The sequence below is a fragment of the Sycon ciliatum genome, chromosome 3, assembly GCF_964019385.1.
Source record: "Sycon ciliatum chromosome 3, ocSycCili1.1, whole genome shotgun sequence".
Taxonomy (NCBI): Eukaryota; Metazoa; Porifera; class Calcarea; order Leucosolenida; family Sycettidae; genus Sycon; species Sycon ciliatum.
The window spans coordinates 21,502,749-21,521,157 of record NC_088645.1 but is presented as its reverse complement, the minus strand read 5'-3'; the positions used below and the strand labels follow the sequence as shown (position 1 = coordinate 21,521,157).

Sequence of the window (18,409 nt, the reverse complement as noted above, 5' to 3'; positions counted from 1 at the left end):
TGACTGCACAGCGTGCAATGTGTGCACAAGGTTCGTGTCGTACGACCTACGGACAGGACACCACCTTCGCAATACGACCACGAAAGGACGAGATGGCGGGGCGCTCTTGCGGTGCATTACGGTGCATGTACCTGTACCCGAAACGAAGTGCATTTTTAAACTAGGATTCGGGCGTGCTACATGGCCTGTGCAGCTCGAGATCTTAGCCTTGACCTGCTGACTCCAAACCTGACCCAGTCCAACGACACCATAACCGGGCATGCATAATTCACCCCTGCCCCCCCCCCCCCCCCCAGCACTACCACCACCAGATGAAAGTGAACAACAGGTCGTCTAATCTAGGCATGCAAAAACAATACTCTACAGAAAAGGTCCATGCAACACTCACCGCTTAGCCGTGCTTCAAAGCAGATGCGGAAACAAGACTGCATGATCTCGCACACACATTCGTCTGTCATCAAGCTACCAACCTCGGTGAGAAGCAGAGTGCGCAGAACCTGAATGAACAGTTTGAAAAGAAACAGCGAGGGTTGAAAAAGATATTGATAGCCCTATCGTAAAGAGAAATTTGCAGTTATCACGTAGCATGCATCCATATACAGGTGAACTTGGGTGACAAGTGCTAACACCCTTCCCCTCCCCTCCCCGACACACGCACACACATGCACGCAAGCACACACACACTCACACACACACACACACACACACACACACACACACACACACACATACACACATACACACACACACACACACACACACGCACAAACACACACACACACACACACACACAAGTGCACCACATGCGATAAGCTCCCCCAGCGGATCAGAGTGCAAATTACCTGCAGGATCTTCATCAGCACGACTTCATCACTGGCTGGGTCGGTGCCAACAAAGCGTGCATGTGTCACTGCATCAGCCAGGTTAGCCACGGCAGCTGCACTTGAAGCCATGCTGGCGTCTGTCAAGATAATACACACACACACACACAGACACAATGCACAAACACGTTAGTATCGAGCAACACACACCACCTCACTCATGCACATGCACACACACACAAACACACATGCGCGCGCGCGCGCGAGCACACAAAATTAAAAGGAACAAGTTTCGGAGATCACCCTACGCTCCAAGACTGCAAGAGGCCAGTCCCTTGCATGGTCGCGGAATCCAGATTTCATTGATACAGAGCAGCCCGGTCTTTGAACACACATAGTCCCTAAAACCAGGTTTCATGCGTAGAGAGCAGCCCGGTCTCTGAGCATAGGTGGTCACTAAAACCAGGTTTCATGCGTAGAGAGCAGCCCGGTCGCTGAGCATAGGCGGTCGCTGAGCCCAAATTCCATGTGTACAGAGTGCCTTTGAACACAGGTGGTCTCTGGAATCAGGGTGACCAATCCAAGTGCCATGGTTCACTGCCAAAGAATAGTGGCCTCGTAGACCAGGTAGTTGCTTGGCCAGGCCTAAGCTGTAGATTAGATTATCCAGCTCACCTATGGTACCATACGACAGAAACTTGTGTATGGATGACAAGGCAACGCCGGTGATCGGACCGGTGGTGTCCTCCGACTTGATCACGTCCAGAAACGGCGTTAAGTACTCGTCGGGGTCCAGCTGCGCAAGGTCTGCACAGGAACACACACACACACACACACACACACACACACGCACACACACCCACAAACACACACACACATAATTTATATACTCATACCGGTGCAGTCATTGTAAAACCGGGAATTTTTGTTGGTGTAATATTTTCGGTATTTCCCAAAATCAACGATTCGGTAGCGCGAAAATTTCGGTAAACCAGTTTTCCAGATCCAAAAATGCATTTTACACACGGTGGCATGGGCTTGTTGAATTTTAGGTCGCGTTTTATTTTAGGTAAAAATTATCTGTACTGAAGTTACTGAAAATAAAACCCACCGAATTATCCCGGTTTTACAGTATAAAGAATTCACACAACGAATCGCTATGTTCACGGACACAACCTCTCATCTCTCGGTCGTCCATAAAACGCGAAGTCCTTCAACACGTACAGCAGAGTCGCGCGCCCAAGAAACGTTGCTTCCAAGGGGGGAGTCTGGGACGTTCTTACCGCTCAGCAATCTGGCTGCGTTCTTATAGCACGTTCCTAGAAACAATTCGTACTGGCCTTAGCTTATTCAGGCTGGGCGTTCCTGGACTCCACGTTGTTCAGCGCGCCACTCTACTGTAGTTCATTCATTGCTCTTGCAAGGAGCCAACGGCTTTTACCGCATTTGTCGGGCTGCTACTAGTGCCCTACTCCGAACAATGACCATGCGACAACAGCGTAGAGAAGAGAACAGCATGGCTTAGAGATGGGCTAGAGTACAGCACTGGCGATCGCCGAAGAACTGGGGGGTCAGCCTCCTTGCGTAGACCGTTCCTATTTTCACGTATTACTATCTACAATAAATATTACGGTTTATGCACCAGTCGAGTCACCGCGTATACATTGGTATGCTCGTGCTGTGCTTGGTACAATTCTAGCCAGGTCGTTCTTCGGCGCCCGACAGTGCTGTAGCACGTGGTGTTGCTCAACGTACCTGCAACGCCAGTCAGCACCTCCTTCAGCTGAGAGAAGCCGTCCACCAATGGATCCTGATCATCGTCCTGAAGACAACAGAAAACCAAACCAAATTGATGATCACAAAAGGATGTATAACCCTACACGTCACTCGCATCGCCAAAAGAAAATGGGAAACATAGTCAATCCTAACTTTGAAAGCCAGTGCTCCTAGATCAAGAGCTGAATTAAATGCCCCGTGCATCTAAGACAGCACAGCAGAAGTACTCATTATGGTATGGAAGGAAACGACATTCGACATGGTCGACTGCACACAGCTGCTAGGTGCAAGCTGAAGCATCCAACCTCTCAAAAATAATGATCATGCCTAACCTAAAACCTACAGCCACATACTGGGACGTACTCCAAAGACATGCCATCAAAAAAAACTTAGAAAATGGAGTACTTTATAGAAAAGAAAAAGGACCAAGGAACTACAAGTTACGCTATAATGTCCACTAATACGCGTAATGGTATCGCATGAGCTGATTGTTTAGTAACTGGTGGCGGAACTTGTACATAGTTCCTTGGTCCTTTTTCTTTTCTATAAATTTATTCTTGGCTCTCCATCCGAGTCCAAAATGGATTACAAAATATATTTATTTATATGTCTTGTAAAAATGAGTGGAGGGGGTGGGGGAGATTTGAATCGTATAAATGACATCAGGATTCCTGCATGCCTCAACTAGAAAAAAGTCCTCCTATGATAGATGCCGTTGTCCATTGATGCTGGGCACAATGGGCTGAAACGAATCTCACCAGTCACATGCAAGTAACTACAAAGCAAGGTGTGTGGTATCTTGGAAATGAGAACGCTACAAAAAAAGTGATTGGTATTTTGCGCCCACGGCCCACCGAGTTTGACTGTGCCTCCAGCAATGAGCAGCAATTGGAATTACGTAGGCTGGAAAATATGTACACCCGCGGTGCACAACTTAGCTTGTGCTTTGCATATATCATGCACTCGTAAATTGAAATTATTTGAGACAATGAATTTTCATTTCGATGTGATCACAAACAGAGCGGTCACTGGAGAACCTACTCGTGGTTTCAAATTTATACTAGCATATCGCAATCAAATTACCTGACGCCATCTGCTTCCCTTCTTCATGGCGGCAAGCACCAGGGCAATCTCGCCCTGGACGATATACACACCACTGTGTGACATCGCTGATGATACAAAAGAGCGAAAGCTCGTCGGCACATCAAATGACTATTTTAGCTACCAGTTTGTCGACAAATTCATAAGCACAATCAAGCACGACGACCAAAATAGGAGTAGAAGCAATACGAAGAAGGAAATTGACTTCAAAATAATTGCCACGCTGGCAAAACCAGCAAAGACAATCGTAGTTTACTGAAGATACACACCAAATTTCACATTTTTGTCGTTATGTTGGGCACATCAACGACGTACACAAGCATGATGCATGCCCCACAACACAATGAAACATTCCACCTCGTAGGATACAGATTACAGACTACAGTGCGTATCAGCTTTGCTTGATCGTGCGTCATGCATAACCACTTCCCGGTCCCAGTGCCCGAGCCGTGCACGCGTGAGTGTCTTGTATGACCTTGGACCCTGCGCTGCAAAACAGCCAATCTTATCACAAATCTCGAAAATCCAAGTTTTCTCTCAACCCTGTACGAAGGTCAGGGGACTTGGGATGACTTCCGAAGGATTTTTACTTTTTTTACAGGCATAACCGCGCCATAGCTGTTTTATACCTAGACGCCTCAGGGGAGCTGATCCAAAGGGATCACGCGTCATTTATCTCAAACAAGAGTCAAGACGGAACATCCATGCATCGTCATCATGGTCATCGAAACATGCTTGAGAAACAACTCTCCAAGAAAAGGCAAGATGCCTGCTGAACGAACTCATGATGAAACAGCACTTCATCGCGAACGCCACTATAGTCTACACTGCATCGGGGTACTGGGTGCACACAGCTAGGTCCGGGTGGAGACAAACCAGACAAGCTCTGGTAAAGGGCCCTTCAACTAGGCCTGATAAAAACGAACACACGCTTGTCGTTTCACAAGTCTTTTCATTTTCTTCTCCTTGGAGCGTCTCCTTGCCCTCTTGCTGCTGCAAAAATGCCATCGTTTGAAGATCTCCTCAGCTTGGACAATGCGGTGTTCTCCGCTTATCTCTTCTACACTACGCTGAGCATCGGAAAAACCTTGCTGGCAGCCAACGTGCTGATTCCGCTAAATCGCGTGACTGGACATGTAAGTCGTCTAGCTGTGCTTGAGTTGTGCGTGGAATATTGAACCCTTTGAACCCTCACCAACACATGGGCATTGTTCGCCAGCCTTGTGGATAGGAACACGATTGCTTTTGGCTCTCATTTTAAAATCACAAGACTGCATGTTGTGCATGTGCAAATCAATGAACTATTTTTTATTGGATCACCCAGTCAAATATGTACTCAATCAAGAGGGGTTGTTGTTATTGGGGGGGGGATCAACAGAGCCTCAGAGGGTCTACGTATTGGCATGGTATGGACTTTTAGCAATGTAAAGGGGCGGGTCACAGAGCTAGGGAGTTTACGTACGGAGTGTTAGCAAATCCAATCCGAAACTCCTTTTTGTAGAAGGGGGGGGGGGGGGGACCTTCGCCCCAGTTCAGCCCATGGCACTGGGTCACTGGTGGGCAGTTGGCTGCAAGCTCAGTGAACGTTAGGAGCAACTTTTGTGGTGACATAGAGAGCCGCGGGTCAGGTGAACGGGCTGCGGTGCAATTGTCGTCAGGTGTCACAATCGATCTCGCTTCACCACTGTGTCCCCCCGTGCCGGCTGACGTACGAGTATTGGCGCCACATTTGAAGGCCCTGTGAAATATGCCGGCTGGTTTAGAAATTGGAAGCGAGTTTGAGAACTTGAACGCGTATCGCAGTTGGTAGTGAGATTTTACTCATACCATGCTGTCCAGAGCACGGTGTCTCGGAGCCGCACTCAAAGATAAAATTAAACCGTGGCTCGTAATTCTCCCCAAATGTGTCAGTGCGGCGTATACTGCGATGGTCAAATGACTGATGCTATACAGGGTTGATGCGTGTATTTTGTGACAACTATCTGGATGCGGCATCATATACTCCGGAAAATAGGGTACCGTATTTCCCCGAATATAAATCTCACCTTTTACCCTGAACTTCAGGGCCAACAAAGCGGGTGCGACTTACACGGTGCGACTTACAATCGAGCATGACCACTACTAAAGTGAGTATACTGTAAAACCTGGTTTAAGCGACCACCCCACGGCGCAAGCAAAAGCGGTCCGCCGGCGTTAAAAAGCCAGGTGGTCTTTAGAAACAGGTCCCACAGTGTCTGTGTAGAACTGTCCGTGCATGGAAAAACGGTCGTTTAAGAGCAGGTGGTCGCTAAACCCAGAGGTCGCTTACACCAGGTTTTACTGTGTATGTATGAAAACGATAATTATGGACCTGGAAATGGGGTTGTGACTTACAATCAAGTGCGACTTACAATGATCGGGGGGAATGCGGTCCTCCTGGCTCTCGACGTCACAGTCCATTCGGCCAGCCTGTATTCCCGGCCAGGGATACATGTACGTGTACCTGTCCTGATTTTGTAGAACCTGGCCGAATTTCAACTCCCTGTCCTTGGGACTTTCCCCCGGGCCTCTAACGTGGCAAGAACGAATTGCACTGGCCGCACAATGCAGGGTGTACGGTTAATTTCACTGTATCCACTGCTACTTGAACATGTTAGGCCTTGGCGGGGGCCCAAGTAATGTTTGGAAAGTCAGCAGATCCTGCTCGAAAAGCAGCCTGGTGAAATTGGCAGAACCATACCAACCTTATTGCGGGAAATTCCTTGAATTCTGCTCCTCTGCTTTATCCACATACCAGACATGCCGCTGTAACACACCAGAAAAAGTACCGTCCGGCCAAATCTGCCGATTTTCGTCTGCCAGCATTATCCGACGAGGGCTGCTAATTTGTGTGAGACCAACAAAAACCTCGCTAGGGTGCCCGTTTTGGATGAGTGGACTAGATACTGCGTTCAAAACATCATTACAGCGCATAGTCCGGTGTGGTGGCGACCTGGTGTGAGCGAAAATTCCTAAGCTGCTTGTGTAGTTGGCTAGTTTCAGCATGAATTGTTGCAAAAGAAGGATCCGTGAGCGGGATCGGAACCCAGCACCCCTATCTTTCCAGGAGAGTGCCCTACCGAATTACGGGGATCACACACGCACACACGTCGATGCAGCAGCAGTTTGGATAGAGCGGGAAAGAAACAGTTTGAGGCATAGCAGAGCACAGACTGGATTGTACATGAGTATGATCCAGTCTGTGCTCTGCTATGCCTCAAACTGTTTCTTTCCCGCTCTATCCAAACTGCTGCTGCATCGACTGCTACGCATTGCTAAGTCTGGCATACGAGCCATCTTCCAACTCCCCAGAAGGACCCCCACTGCTCCCCTATTTGCCAGACTATCAATGCCTCAGCTCCACCAGCTGTACGTGCAACGGCTGCTTCTCTTCGTCTTCCGCTGCCTTCATGGCAGAGCCAGCTCACTGTTCCAATCCTACTACTCCCTCATTGCCACGGATGTGGACAGAAGTTGTGTCACGCGTGGTCAGGTCAGCCAGCTGCTCAGAGTGCCGTTCCTACCTGGTCCCTCAGGCCGTAGCTCAATCGCCTTTGTTGGCAGTACCACATGGAACTCTCTCCCTGCTGATATTCGCGCTTGCGACGTACGCCACACGTTTCAAGCATTGCTGTCTGGCCATGATCTTATCTCCCTCCTCAACTAGCTCTCCGATGTTGTGCCTACTATGTCTTCTTCACAGACTCTGCCTGAACAAATGCTCATCAATTATGTTCTTGTCCTCTATCCTAGTCCAAATTCTGCCTTGCCCATGCATGACTCTCATGAAATGCCCGTACTAAATAGTCTATAGAACAATAATATTGGATATCATACTTCTCTCATCAACTATGATAATACCCATTTCATACCCCCCCCCCCCCCCTTCATAAAATTAATACCTACTGTTTTCTTTCCTTTCATTTCATCTTCTTTTCCGTTCCTTTCTTCTTCATACAAATTTTAAACATTTTCATCATATTGTGAGAGCCGTGGGCCAATAGCCCCGGTGAGAAGGCAGTCATGCCTGTTCATATGGTGAAGTAAAATAAAGAAACAACAACAACAACACACACACCACACACACACACACACACACACACACACACACACACACACACACACACACACACACACACACACACACACACACACACACACACACACACACACCTTCTTTCCTTCCTTCTTCTCCACTGCCATGACTGGCTAAGTGGCCCCATACGGGGCAGCTCTTGGATTAGCGCTGTCTCCGGGAAGCGGCACCAGGACCCGACGACTGACGTGACGGCGCATTCCCACGGGTTATAATTGCTATTGAACGCCGCGATGTACAACGATGCCGTGCGATATCCTGACGGCGGCGGAAACTGCGGTTGCACACACCGCAAAGCAGAGGCTTGTCGACAGGCTCTTGACGGGCAAGTACAATACGATCCACCCCATCAAGGCACTGGGACTTCCACTCACGGCGATTACTTGCCACGTCGAGCCAGGAATTGGGCTCAATGCCAATTGCCGCCAGGTCGGTCCGCACCACGTCCTTCCACCGCTTCCTCGGACCATGGGGCGGGCGCTTCGATGGCAAGGAGCCAAACAACAGCTGACGAGGGATGCGGTCGCCCCTCGGCATACGTGCCATATGGCCCAGCCACTGCAGCCGCCGCCTGCGAATCTTGTCAGCCGGCTGCTCCAAGTCGCCCCACCATTTCCGCACCTGCAAATTGGAGATGTGCTCATCAATCTGGCGTGCACGACCGATGTGCAAGATCATCCTCAAGCACTGATGGTGAAACACGTCAAGCCGCTGCAGGTCCCTTTGCCGTGTTGTCCAAGTCTCAGAACCATACAGGAGGACAGCCAGAACAGTGACGCCATAGACTACACGCTTGATGCCGATGGTGAAGTCCGAGTTGTAGAACACTGCATCCTTCAAACTGTGGAAAGCGCCCGATGCAGCAGCAATCCTACGCGACACATCATAGGTACACCTGGCATCCGGTGTCACATGGCATCCAAGATAACGAAAGGAGTGCACGTGCTCCACCGTGCCGTTTAAAGGTGCCATGTCCTCGTTCACCACCCCAGTCCCAATAGCCATGAACTTTGTCTTGGCCATGTTAACCTTGAGCCCAAAGGCAGAAGCAGTAGTCTCAAACCCAGCGAGTGCTCTCTCTGCACCGAGGTGAGTCTTGGCAAGAAGTGCAGAGTCATCCGCAAACTGGCATTCCGTTAGTGGAGCCCTGGTGTATGCTCGGAGACGCGTGTTGAACAGTCTGTCCTGACGAAACTGACAAATTGATAGTCCAATCTCGTCGTCACCAGCTATTGCTTCATGCCATTTCTCGACAACAGCAAGCATGTACAAATTGAAAAGAATCGGGGCCATGGTGCATCCTTGACGCAGTCCGTTCCCCACCGCAATCGGCTCCAACAGCTCGCCACCAATGCGTATAGATGCTGACATGTCGACATGGAACGATCGAATTACGGAAACCAGCACCTCTGGTACGCCAAGCTTTGCAAGCACCCTCCACAAGGCGGCCCGCGGCACCGAGTCATAGGCCTTTCGGAGGTCAATGAATACTGCGAATCCCTTGGAAGAATGCTCATGCAACTTCTCCGCGACTTGCCGAACAGAGAATACCATATCCGAGCAGCCCCTGCCTCTGCAAAAACCGCACTGAGAATCAGGCAGATACTGTTCCCCAACACGCTGCAGACGGTCCGCTATAAGCCGTGCAGCAAGCTTGCCAACCACGTCGAGAAGGGCAATCCCGCGCCAGTTATCAGTCAGACTCAGATCGCCCTTCTTGGGGATAGGGACCAGGATGGCATCCACCCAATCCTGCGGTACTCGACCAGCCCGCCATACCTCCTCCAGCAATGCCTGCAGCTTACCCAGTAGAACAGGACCACCATACTTCAGCATCTCGGCAAAGACTTCAGAGCTACCACAAGCTTTGCCGTTCTTCAGTGCTTGCATGGCCTTACGAATCTCCACACGGTCGGGAACATCCGCAAGCTCCCCCAAGACCGGACGCTGGTGAATAGAGTCGAGGGTTTCCACGTCAAAGTCGCTGACGATATTGAGAACTCCCCCAAAGTGCTCCCGCCACCGCATGTTCGTGGCCTCGGGGGTGTCACAAACCTGTCCCATTGAATTCTTGATCATCGAGGGTCACACACACACACACACACACACACACACACACACACCATGTACCACACACCATGTACCACACACACATGCACACACACACACACACACGCGCGCACACACATGCACACACACACACACACACACACACACACACACACACACACACACACACACACACACACGCGTGGCTCCTTCGTGCTACAGAATGTGCAAACTTCACTTTTTCTTCTTTTTTCCTTTTGCATGATAATGACCACAGATAGAAGACAGCCTGCTGGCTACGCTTATGGACGTGCTGGGGCAGCGAGGGTGCATGAAATTGCCACCAGACTGTCGTCGGCTTTCACCGGAGAGTCATAAAATTACGACTTCGTCCGCAGGCAAAGTACGCTCGCTCAGACGGCACGTGCACGCCCCCACATAGCAGGACCGCCGATTGTAATCGATTAGTCGATCGTCACGCCAAAGAGTAATCGATAGGTGAAACTCCACGATCGTTTCAGCCCTAATTAAGATTATTCCCGTTGCTATGCAGAAGACGTTACTTCAGTAACGTCTGGCGCTAGCCAGGGTCCACACAGCTTTAATTTGGTGTTTGCTTGTTTGTTTGTGTGTTTGTGTCACGCCTGGCGCTATCCCGTATCTGTCCCGTACCGTACCGTACCATCAAACACAGTTGGCCACATACAGCTGGCCGCAATATTCAAATAGGGCTTTCAAACGCAAGATCATAACGTGAAGCAACTTGGGAGAATGAGTATGAATGCGAAGTGTATGGGGGAATGCATGTGGGGGCGATAGTGCGGGTTCTAATCCCAGGTAATGCCTTGAAAAAATAGGAGAATTGAAAAAATTATAACATCCCTTTTCTTTTTTTGCCGTCATCAAGGCGTTAGGCGGTGTCGTAATACCCTCGACCGTACCTATCCCGTACCTGTCCCGTACCTGTCCCGTACATATCCCGTACCGTACCGTACATTCAAAGACGGCTGGCCACAATGCATATTCGAATAGGGCTTTCAAATACAAGATCATAACGTGAAGCAACTTGGAAGAATTAGTATGTATGCGAAGTGTATCGGGGGATGCATGCAGGGCGATAGTGCGGGTTCGAATCCCAGGTTATGTCTCAAACAAAAAGTAGAAACTTATAAGAATTTATAACATCCCTATGCTTTTTTGTCTAGGTCATCAAGGCAAAAAAGCATAGCGTAGGGCCCTGAGCTTCCAAGCTCTCTCGTTGTCTCCATGTCGCCTTTTTAAATATAGGATAGGTGGTTCAGAGTGGTTGCATTGACAGGTTTCCAGGGGCGTAGCTGGTCCCCCTTTTAGGAGGGGGGGGGGGGGGGGGTCGGTGCGCGTGCAGACTGCATGGCCACATATGTGTAGGATGGCTGGTGAATGCCATTCATGGTCATTAATGTGCATGCTGGACCTGGGTCGAAATTTTTAGGGGAGGGGCGGGAAAGGGTGCACCTGCCCCCTGTCTGGGCCCCATGCGAGCAGGTACGCACCTGGGTGTTTACTGTTTGTCTGCAGCCATGTCTTCATGTACTCTGATTTCAGAAATTTTTCGGTGCTCAATATTTTCGGTATGAGGGCAAAAGGCCAGGTTAGGTGAACAGAAATTTTCGGTACAGGGAAGCTGTTCCCTATTGGATTATGTGTGTGTGATATCCATGTACATGTCTTGTGTTGACGTCACTGAGACGTCACTAGGACTCTGCGTGCACGCAGGCCAACCTGTGCTTCCTTGCCCTTTCCTTGTTGTTCTGTCTTCCGAGTCCTTGAAGTGACTTCCTCGTTGTTGGCTTTTGTGAATAGAATTATACATACCGGTAACATCCTTGTCTCAGTCTGGGTTGTAATAGTGTGTTAGTGTTTGTTCGGTGTATCGAAATTGTAGGTATAAAGCAGACCCACCGAAAGTACCGAAAATAAAAGTACACCGAAAATTTGTGAAATTAGAGTACTTGGTCTTGGTCACAAGCCACACAGGCCAACGTGGCAGCTCAACTGTTCTGTTTCAGACAGCCTGCTGACAACCCAGGGTTTTTTGTTTTTGTTGTCTTCTCTTCCTGCAGGTTTACCAAACTCCGGAGGACTACACAGCGTTTGCCACTCCGGCAACGAAGGAAGATCCCAAGGCAGCCAGCCGCATCGATAAACTCCGAAAGTAAGGGCGCCTTATCTGTATGTAGTGTGTGCTTGATGGTGGGCGCAACCCAGATCACTGTTCCAGTATTGAAGTGATGTACGTTTACATGAGAAGAGCAAAACGCTGTAAGCACCAAACGTTGAGAGATCGGGATTTTGAGATCAAAACATGCAGCTCCAAGCTGCTCAGCGCGTGCACAGAGCATACAGTGCAATCAAAAGGTCTAATGTCAAGTGCAGGCAAAGCTAGAGTCAAGTGCAGGCAAAGCTAGAGTCAAGTGCAGGCAAAGCTAGAGTCAAGTGCAGGCAAAGCTAGAGTCAAGTGCAGGCAAAGCTAGAGTCAAGTGCAGGCAAAGCTAGAGTCAAGTGCAGGCAAAGTGTCACATTCACTATCTAACTACTACCACTTCATAGTTGTCAGCCACAGTCATATGGATTTAGGTATAAAACATATGGATTTAGGTATAAACCAGAGATGAAATGAAACACTCTTTGGCCGTTACATTGTATCCGAAAAGTGATGAAAAGGATGTGAATCAGTTTGGAGTGTTGTTGTTGTATACTTTATTTAAAGTGGGAATCAAAACAGGCATACGCTTAGCTAATAACAGTGGATGTGTGTCGGTCGCTAATCTCTTGCAGAAGTTGCCTGATTTTAGACTGATTAAGTCTTTAACCCTTTACCGGCAAGTTACTTTTGTATATGAAATCCATAACATTTAGAACGATACCAATAACTCACAACGAGGCCACATTTTGTATGTGCAAGTTATGTTTTATTGGAAGTCTAGTACTACTTCTTGACCATGGAAAAATTTATTTTCTGATACCACACACATACGCTGCTAAATTGGCACCTCTACGTCTAAACACGGAAATTGTACACATGCAAATCGTCAGAGTTCCGACATTGACATGATACTGCCAAAACAAGTCGACTTCGGAGCGAAAACAAACGCCATAGCCATCACAAACTTCAGTGGCCATGCCTCGCTCGCAAATGAGAGCAGCATCGCCCCAGATTCGCTGTCGGAAAGCTCCGTAAGGTCGTACGCAAGCCGTGCTGCGCTGCCGTCACTCAGGTACGTAGAAAGTCGATGGGCTAAAATTCCGTCTCTGGGAGATTGTCGACACGGGAATCGCTCTCCATGGCTTCCCCACCATAAGCACCATCAGATTCTTCCAGTTACATCACGACGACATCGTCTTCAGCGGCTGGCGCTCCCCATATTTGCGTGAGAATTTACTTGGCGTGCGCACCGCTCCGTAATTTGAAATTCGCTTGCATCGGCGGCTGGAACGAAGTATATATCTATCTGTCGTCGGTCCCAGAGCGAATGACTGCTAGGTCGTCGTCGGAGAAGTCATCCGAGGACGAAAGGAACTCACTGCGCAAGAGAAAATGCACCCGACGATGTTTTGACGGACGCGGACGGCATTGTCGGCGCTCGTGTATTTCCGTAAGTTTTCGATCGCGCAGTTCTCAATGAAATCAAATGGGACACGCGTGGATCTCTTCAGCTTCCGATAGGATTAGGCCTCCGCGGAATATGCTCGTATTTTTTACCGATAATTCCTTTGAGCATTGCTCAAAATTTCGACCGATTATTCCCGTAATTCCACCAATAATTCTCACAATTATGCTTTTTTTTCTTCCCTTTTTTCGCAGATACCGTACCGCGTACGGGTTTTTTGCCACTTGTACGGGCAAAAAAATCACGGTTCGCGTGAAACTCGGCTGGAAGCTTTTTTCTTTTTTTCTTTTTTGAAATACTGGGCGATCAACTTCAGGATCACAAGCTTTTTGGTACAAATCAGGCTGTTATAAAATGGAAACAAATTGAAAAAAGGGGGCATTGCTCAAATTTTACCGATTATTCCACAAAAATTGCCAATAATTCCCGTTTTAAAAATCACACCGATAATTCCCGAAATTATGCCGGCATATTCCGCGGAGGCCTAGATAGGATCATACCTAGGCTGTTTGAGGGCCACGGGAAATCCCCGTGGGCTGATGCTTCCCGTCATGCCAGGCATGGTTTTGTATGCCTGTCGAATGCGTCAACGTTGACGCATTCAAGTATGGGGCTGCCGGTAAAGGGTTAAAAGTCGTTATACTATGTAACATTAGGGGCCATCCGTAAATACCGATATTTATTCCCGTAGCTATGCAGAAGACGTTACTTCAGGGTCCACACAGCTTTAATTCCCGTAGCTATGCAGAAGACGTTACTTCAGTAACGTCTGGCACTAGCCAGGGTCTACACAGCTTTAATTCCCGTAGCTATGCAGAAGACGTTACTTCAGTAACGTCTGGCGCTAGCCAGGGTCCACACAGCTTTAATTCCCGTAGCTATGCAGAAGACGTTACTTCAGTAACGTCTGGCGCTAGCCAGGGTCCACACAGCTTTAATTCCCGTAGCTATGCAGAAGACGTTACTTCAGTAACGTCTGGCGCTAGCCAGGGTCCACACAGCTTTAATTTGGTATTTGTTTGTTTGTGTGTTTGTTTGTTTGTTTGTTTGTTTGTTTGTTTGTTTGTGTCACGCCTGGCGCTATCCGTATCTGACGGCAAAAAAGCATAGGATGTTATAAATTTTTCAATTCTCCTTTTTTTTTCAGGCATATCCTGGGATTCGAACCCGCACTATCGCCCTACATGCATTCCCCCATACACTTCGCATTCATACCCATTCTTCCAAGTTGCTTCACGTTAATCTTGCGTTTGAAAGCCCTATTTGAATATTGCGGGTAGCTAGACGGTGTCGTAATACCCTCGATCGTACCTGTCCCGTACCTATTCCCTACCGTACCGTGCCATCAAAGATGGCTGGCCACAATGCATATTCAAATAGGGCTTTCAAATGCAAGATCACAATGTGAAACAACTTGGAAGAATTAGTATGTATGCGAAGTGTATCGGGGGCTGCATGCAGGGCGCGCGATAGTGCGGGTTCGAATCCCAGGTTTAAAAAAAAGGAATTTTTTTAAAGAAAACATCCCTATGTTTTTTTTGTCTAGGTCATCAAGGCAAAAAAGCATAGCGCAGGGCCCTGAGCTTCCAAGCTCTCTCGTTTGGTGTTTGTTTGTGTGTTTGTGTGTTTGTGTCACGCCTGGCGCTATCCCATATCTGTCCCGTACCGTACCGTACCATCAAACACAGCTGGCCACAAACAGCTGGCCGCAATATTTGAATAGGGCTTTCAAACGCAAGATCATAACGTGAAGCAACTTGGAAGAATGAGTATGAATGCGAAGTGTATGGGGGAATGCATGTAGGGCGATAGTGTGGATTCGAATCCCAGGTAATGCCTGAAAAAAATAGAATTGAAAAATTTACAACATCCCTTTTCTTTTTTTGCCGTCAACAAGGCGGTAGACGGTGGCGTATTACCCTCGACCGTACCTGTCCCGTACCTGTCCCGTACCGTACCGTACAATAAAAGAAGGCTGGCCACAATGCATATTCAAATAGGGCTTTCAAATACAAGATCATAACGTGAAGCAACTTGGAAGAATTAGTATGTATGCGAAGTGTATCGGGGGATGTATGCAGGGCGATAGTGCGGGTTCGAATCCCAGGTTATGTCTAAAAACAAAAAGTAGAAACTTATAAGAATTTATATTAAACATCCCTATGCTTTTTTTGTCTAGGTCATCAAGGCAAAAAAGCATAGCGTAGGGCCCTGAGCTTCCAAGCTCTCTCGTTTGGTATTTGTTTGTTTGTTGGTGTCACGCCTGGAGTTATCCCGTATCTGTCCCGTATCTGTGACTACAAAGGCTCCACAGGATTGTACATAACAGCCTGCCACAATATTTGCTGGCTCCCGTATCTGTCCCGTACCGTACCATCAAACACAGCTGGCCTCAAACAGCTGGCCACAATATTCGTCGTATTATGTATACGACTCCCTGATGTATAGGGAGACTTTCTGGAAAAAATAGGGAGACGAGGAGGAAATGCAATTAGAATGGACGTTAGTTGCCGAATAGGTGATATGATGCGTGAGCAAAAACATACTTTGGAAGAGAGATCCCGTCGTCTCCAAAATAAGCGTGAACGGGCGAGTCAGCGCCGGTCACAGGAAACGTCGGAAGAGAGATCCCGTCGACTCCAAAACGCCCGTGATCGGCAGAGTCAGCGCTGGTTCCAGGAAACGTCAGGACAGACATCCCGTCGACTCCAGAACGCCCGTGGTCGGCAGAGTCAGCGCCGGTCCCAGGAAATATTTCCATCAGTTCTAACAGCATGCACGATGAGCTAAGCAACAAAGCATAGCGTAGGGCCCTGAGCTTCCAAGCTCTCTCGTTTAGAAACGAAAACTAGTCGTTTCTCTTCAACCCCCCCCCCCTCCCTCAGAAACGAACCCATGATACAAACGATGCATAGTATCAATATTTTTTCTTTTCTTTTCTGGACGTGCCCACACATACAAACTGTGCATCGATATTTTTTCGAGAAACGAACAAGCGCTCAACCCCCTCCCCCCTAAACGACTAGCTTTCGTTTCTAAATAAATATCTATATTTACGGATGGCCCCTTATATGTAAATTAATACTTTCAAAACACACTGCGTTCCTCGCAGTTAGAGCACTCAGACTTTGATGTTTTGAACCGACGGTTTAAAAATGCTTTGCTGTTCATTTTAGACGTCATTGTGATCGGTTCGGCCGGTAACTCTGAGCTCCGCCGATGAGACTTAACAAGGTGGAAACAGCTGGCTGTGTGAAGATTGAGTATATGTACTTCGAAGTAATTGTAAATCTCTCTCTCTCTCTCTCCCTCGCTCTCTCCCTCTCTCTCTCTCTCTCTCTCTCTCTCTCTCTCTCTCTCTCTCTCTCTCTCTCTCTCTCTCTCTCTCTTTTTTTTTTCTCTCTCTTTCTTTCTCTCTCTCTCTCTCTCTCTCTCTCTCTCTCTCTCTCTCTCTCTCTCTCTTTCTCTCTTTCTCCTTTGCATCTGTGCGTTCAGAATAGTTGCCCATGATTTGGAGAACATCGTTCCCTTCGCTATCCTGGGTCTGCTCTATATGACAGTGCAGCCATCACCAGCAGTAGCGATATGGCACTACCGCGTCTACGGCATATCGCGCCTCCTTCACACGCTCGTGTACGCTGCGGGCATGCAGCCGGCACGCTTCCTCTGCTTCTTGCCGGGCTCTATTGTCAACCACTCCATGGTGGCGCAAATTCTGTATGCTCTGTGCACGCGCTGAGCAGCTTGGAGCTGCATGTTTTGTCTCAGTGTGCATGCGTGTTTGTTTTTTCAAATTTGTTTGATAGGAACAATGGTTAGTGAAGCGTCACCGTCTTCGTTGCTGCTGCTTTCTTTGCCCGTGTGTGCACGTGGCACGTGTGTGTGTGTGTCTAAGTACCGAAAGTGCGTAATGCGTTCCGATCAAGTTCAGAGTTTCACGCCAGAACATTTCCGTTATTGGTATTGTAGTTAATTGTAACGCTACCTGTAGGCTGCAGCTACATACATGTGCAATCATGCACAGTTGACGCGTGATGAACACCAATGTGCAGGGGAATTAGTCCTTTAGGCGAGACCAACCAAAAATAGAGATTCCCGGGCCATCCCGCACCAAAATCGAGCCAAAGCCGATTTTTTGGAACAGTTCATGTACATGTACAGTACTGATCGTGTGAGTAGATTCGTGACGTGGAGTCACACAAACCCGGGCTTGTGCGACTCCCTGATGTACAGATCAGGGCCTTTGTTGGCCGAAATACAGACAAATTGAATGGGTAAACCCTGTACCTGTTTTCTGTATAAAAAAGTTCATAAATATTCATAAGAAAAGGTTTGCTCTTGGAGCTCACACTACTACGAGGTGATTTGGCTTTTTTTAACATTTGGCATTTTTTAACACATGTGTAAAATTTGCTTTTCTTCTGGCTGTTTCTCTGCTCCGGATGGCTGTATCGAAACATGGGTGGTGGCAAATGAGAGCCAGTTTATCGTAGATCAACATTGACCAGAAAATTTGGTGCGTATAATTTAATTCTCCCTGCCACGTTGGTATAACCAAGAGTACATGAAAACCAGAGTGTGCAGCTTGGGGCCTTTTCTGCTATGGGTGTCTGTCACGGCGAAATTCCGTGATTACATCATATTTCTGTCCCCGGGGAAAATTGCGGAAAAAATCGCAAAAAACGCGGGGAAAAACGCGGCATAATATGGCATAATTTGCGGTGAATTTGCGGTAAATATGCGGTAAATATGCGGTGAATAATATTGATGTGCGGCAATTTTCAGTGAGTATGTAGTGAAATCAATCAGTTACAAGTCTCTGGTGTAAGCACTCGTCATATTTGAGTAAAAAGCCGCCACGACGAGACGTTGCTGATCGAACAGTGCACTGTGTGTAC

The 18,409-nt window shown here is 48.1% G+C and overlaps 2 protein-coding genes across 2 annotated transcripts in view; one reads left to right on the top strand and one right to left on the bottom strand.

The window, feature by feature from the left end:
- LOC135811721 (Golgi-specific brefeldin A-resistance guanine nucleotide exchange factor 1-like) overlaps window positions 1-4,011 on the bottom strand; it is a 27,499-nt gene extending 23,488 nt beyond the window's left edge. Inside the window, exons 1-5 of the mRNA XM_065324958.1 lie at window positions 3,681-4,011; window positions 2,577-2,643; window positions 1,497-1,628; window positions 843-961; window positions 389-497 (exon numbers count right to left, since the gene is read on the bottom strand). Of these exons, the coding sequence (XP_065181030.1) occupies window positions 389-497; window positions 843-961; window positions 1,497-1,628; window positions 2,577-2,643; window positions 3,681-3,764 (511 nt within the window). The 5' untranslated portion in view covers window positions 3,765-4,011. The remainder of the gene's footprint in view (window positions 1-388; window positions 498-842; window positions 962-1,496; window positions 1,629-2,576; window positions 2,644-3,680) is intronic.
- A 501-nt stretch (window positions 4,012-4,512) lies between these two features.
- Window positions 4,513-17,340, top strand: LOC135811719 (microsomal glutathione S-transferase 1-like). The gene is made up of 3 exons (XM_065324957.1): window positions 4,513-4,834; window positions 11,964-12,055; window positions 17,007-17,340. The coding sequence occupies exons 1-3, from the start codon at window positions 4,700-4,702 to the stop codon at window positions 17,248-17,250; spliced, it is 471 nt and encodes a 156-aa protein (XP_065181029.1). The 5' UTR covers window positions 4,513-4,699; the 3' UTR covers window positions 17,251-17,340.
- The last annotated feature ends 1,069 nt before the right edge of the window (window positions 17,341-18,409 follow it).

Bases quoted from the DNA above. Each gene is read 5' to 3' on its own strand.
- LOC135811719 (XM_065324957.1), top strand. From the start codon at position 4,700: ATGCCATCGTTTGAAGATCTCCTCAGCTTGGACAATGCGGTGTTCTCC. The intron at 4,835-11,963 runs GTAAGTCGTCTA...CTCTTCCTGCAG, and splicing joins TAAATCGCGTGACTGGACAT to GTTTACCAAACTCCGGAGGA. The intron at 12,056-17,006 runs GTAAGGGCGCCT...CTGTGCGTTCAG, and splicing joins CGCATCGATAAACTCCGAAA to AATAGTTGCCCATGATTTGG.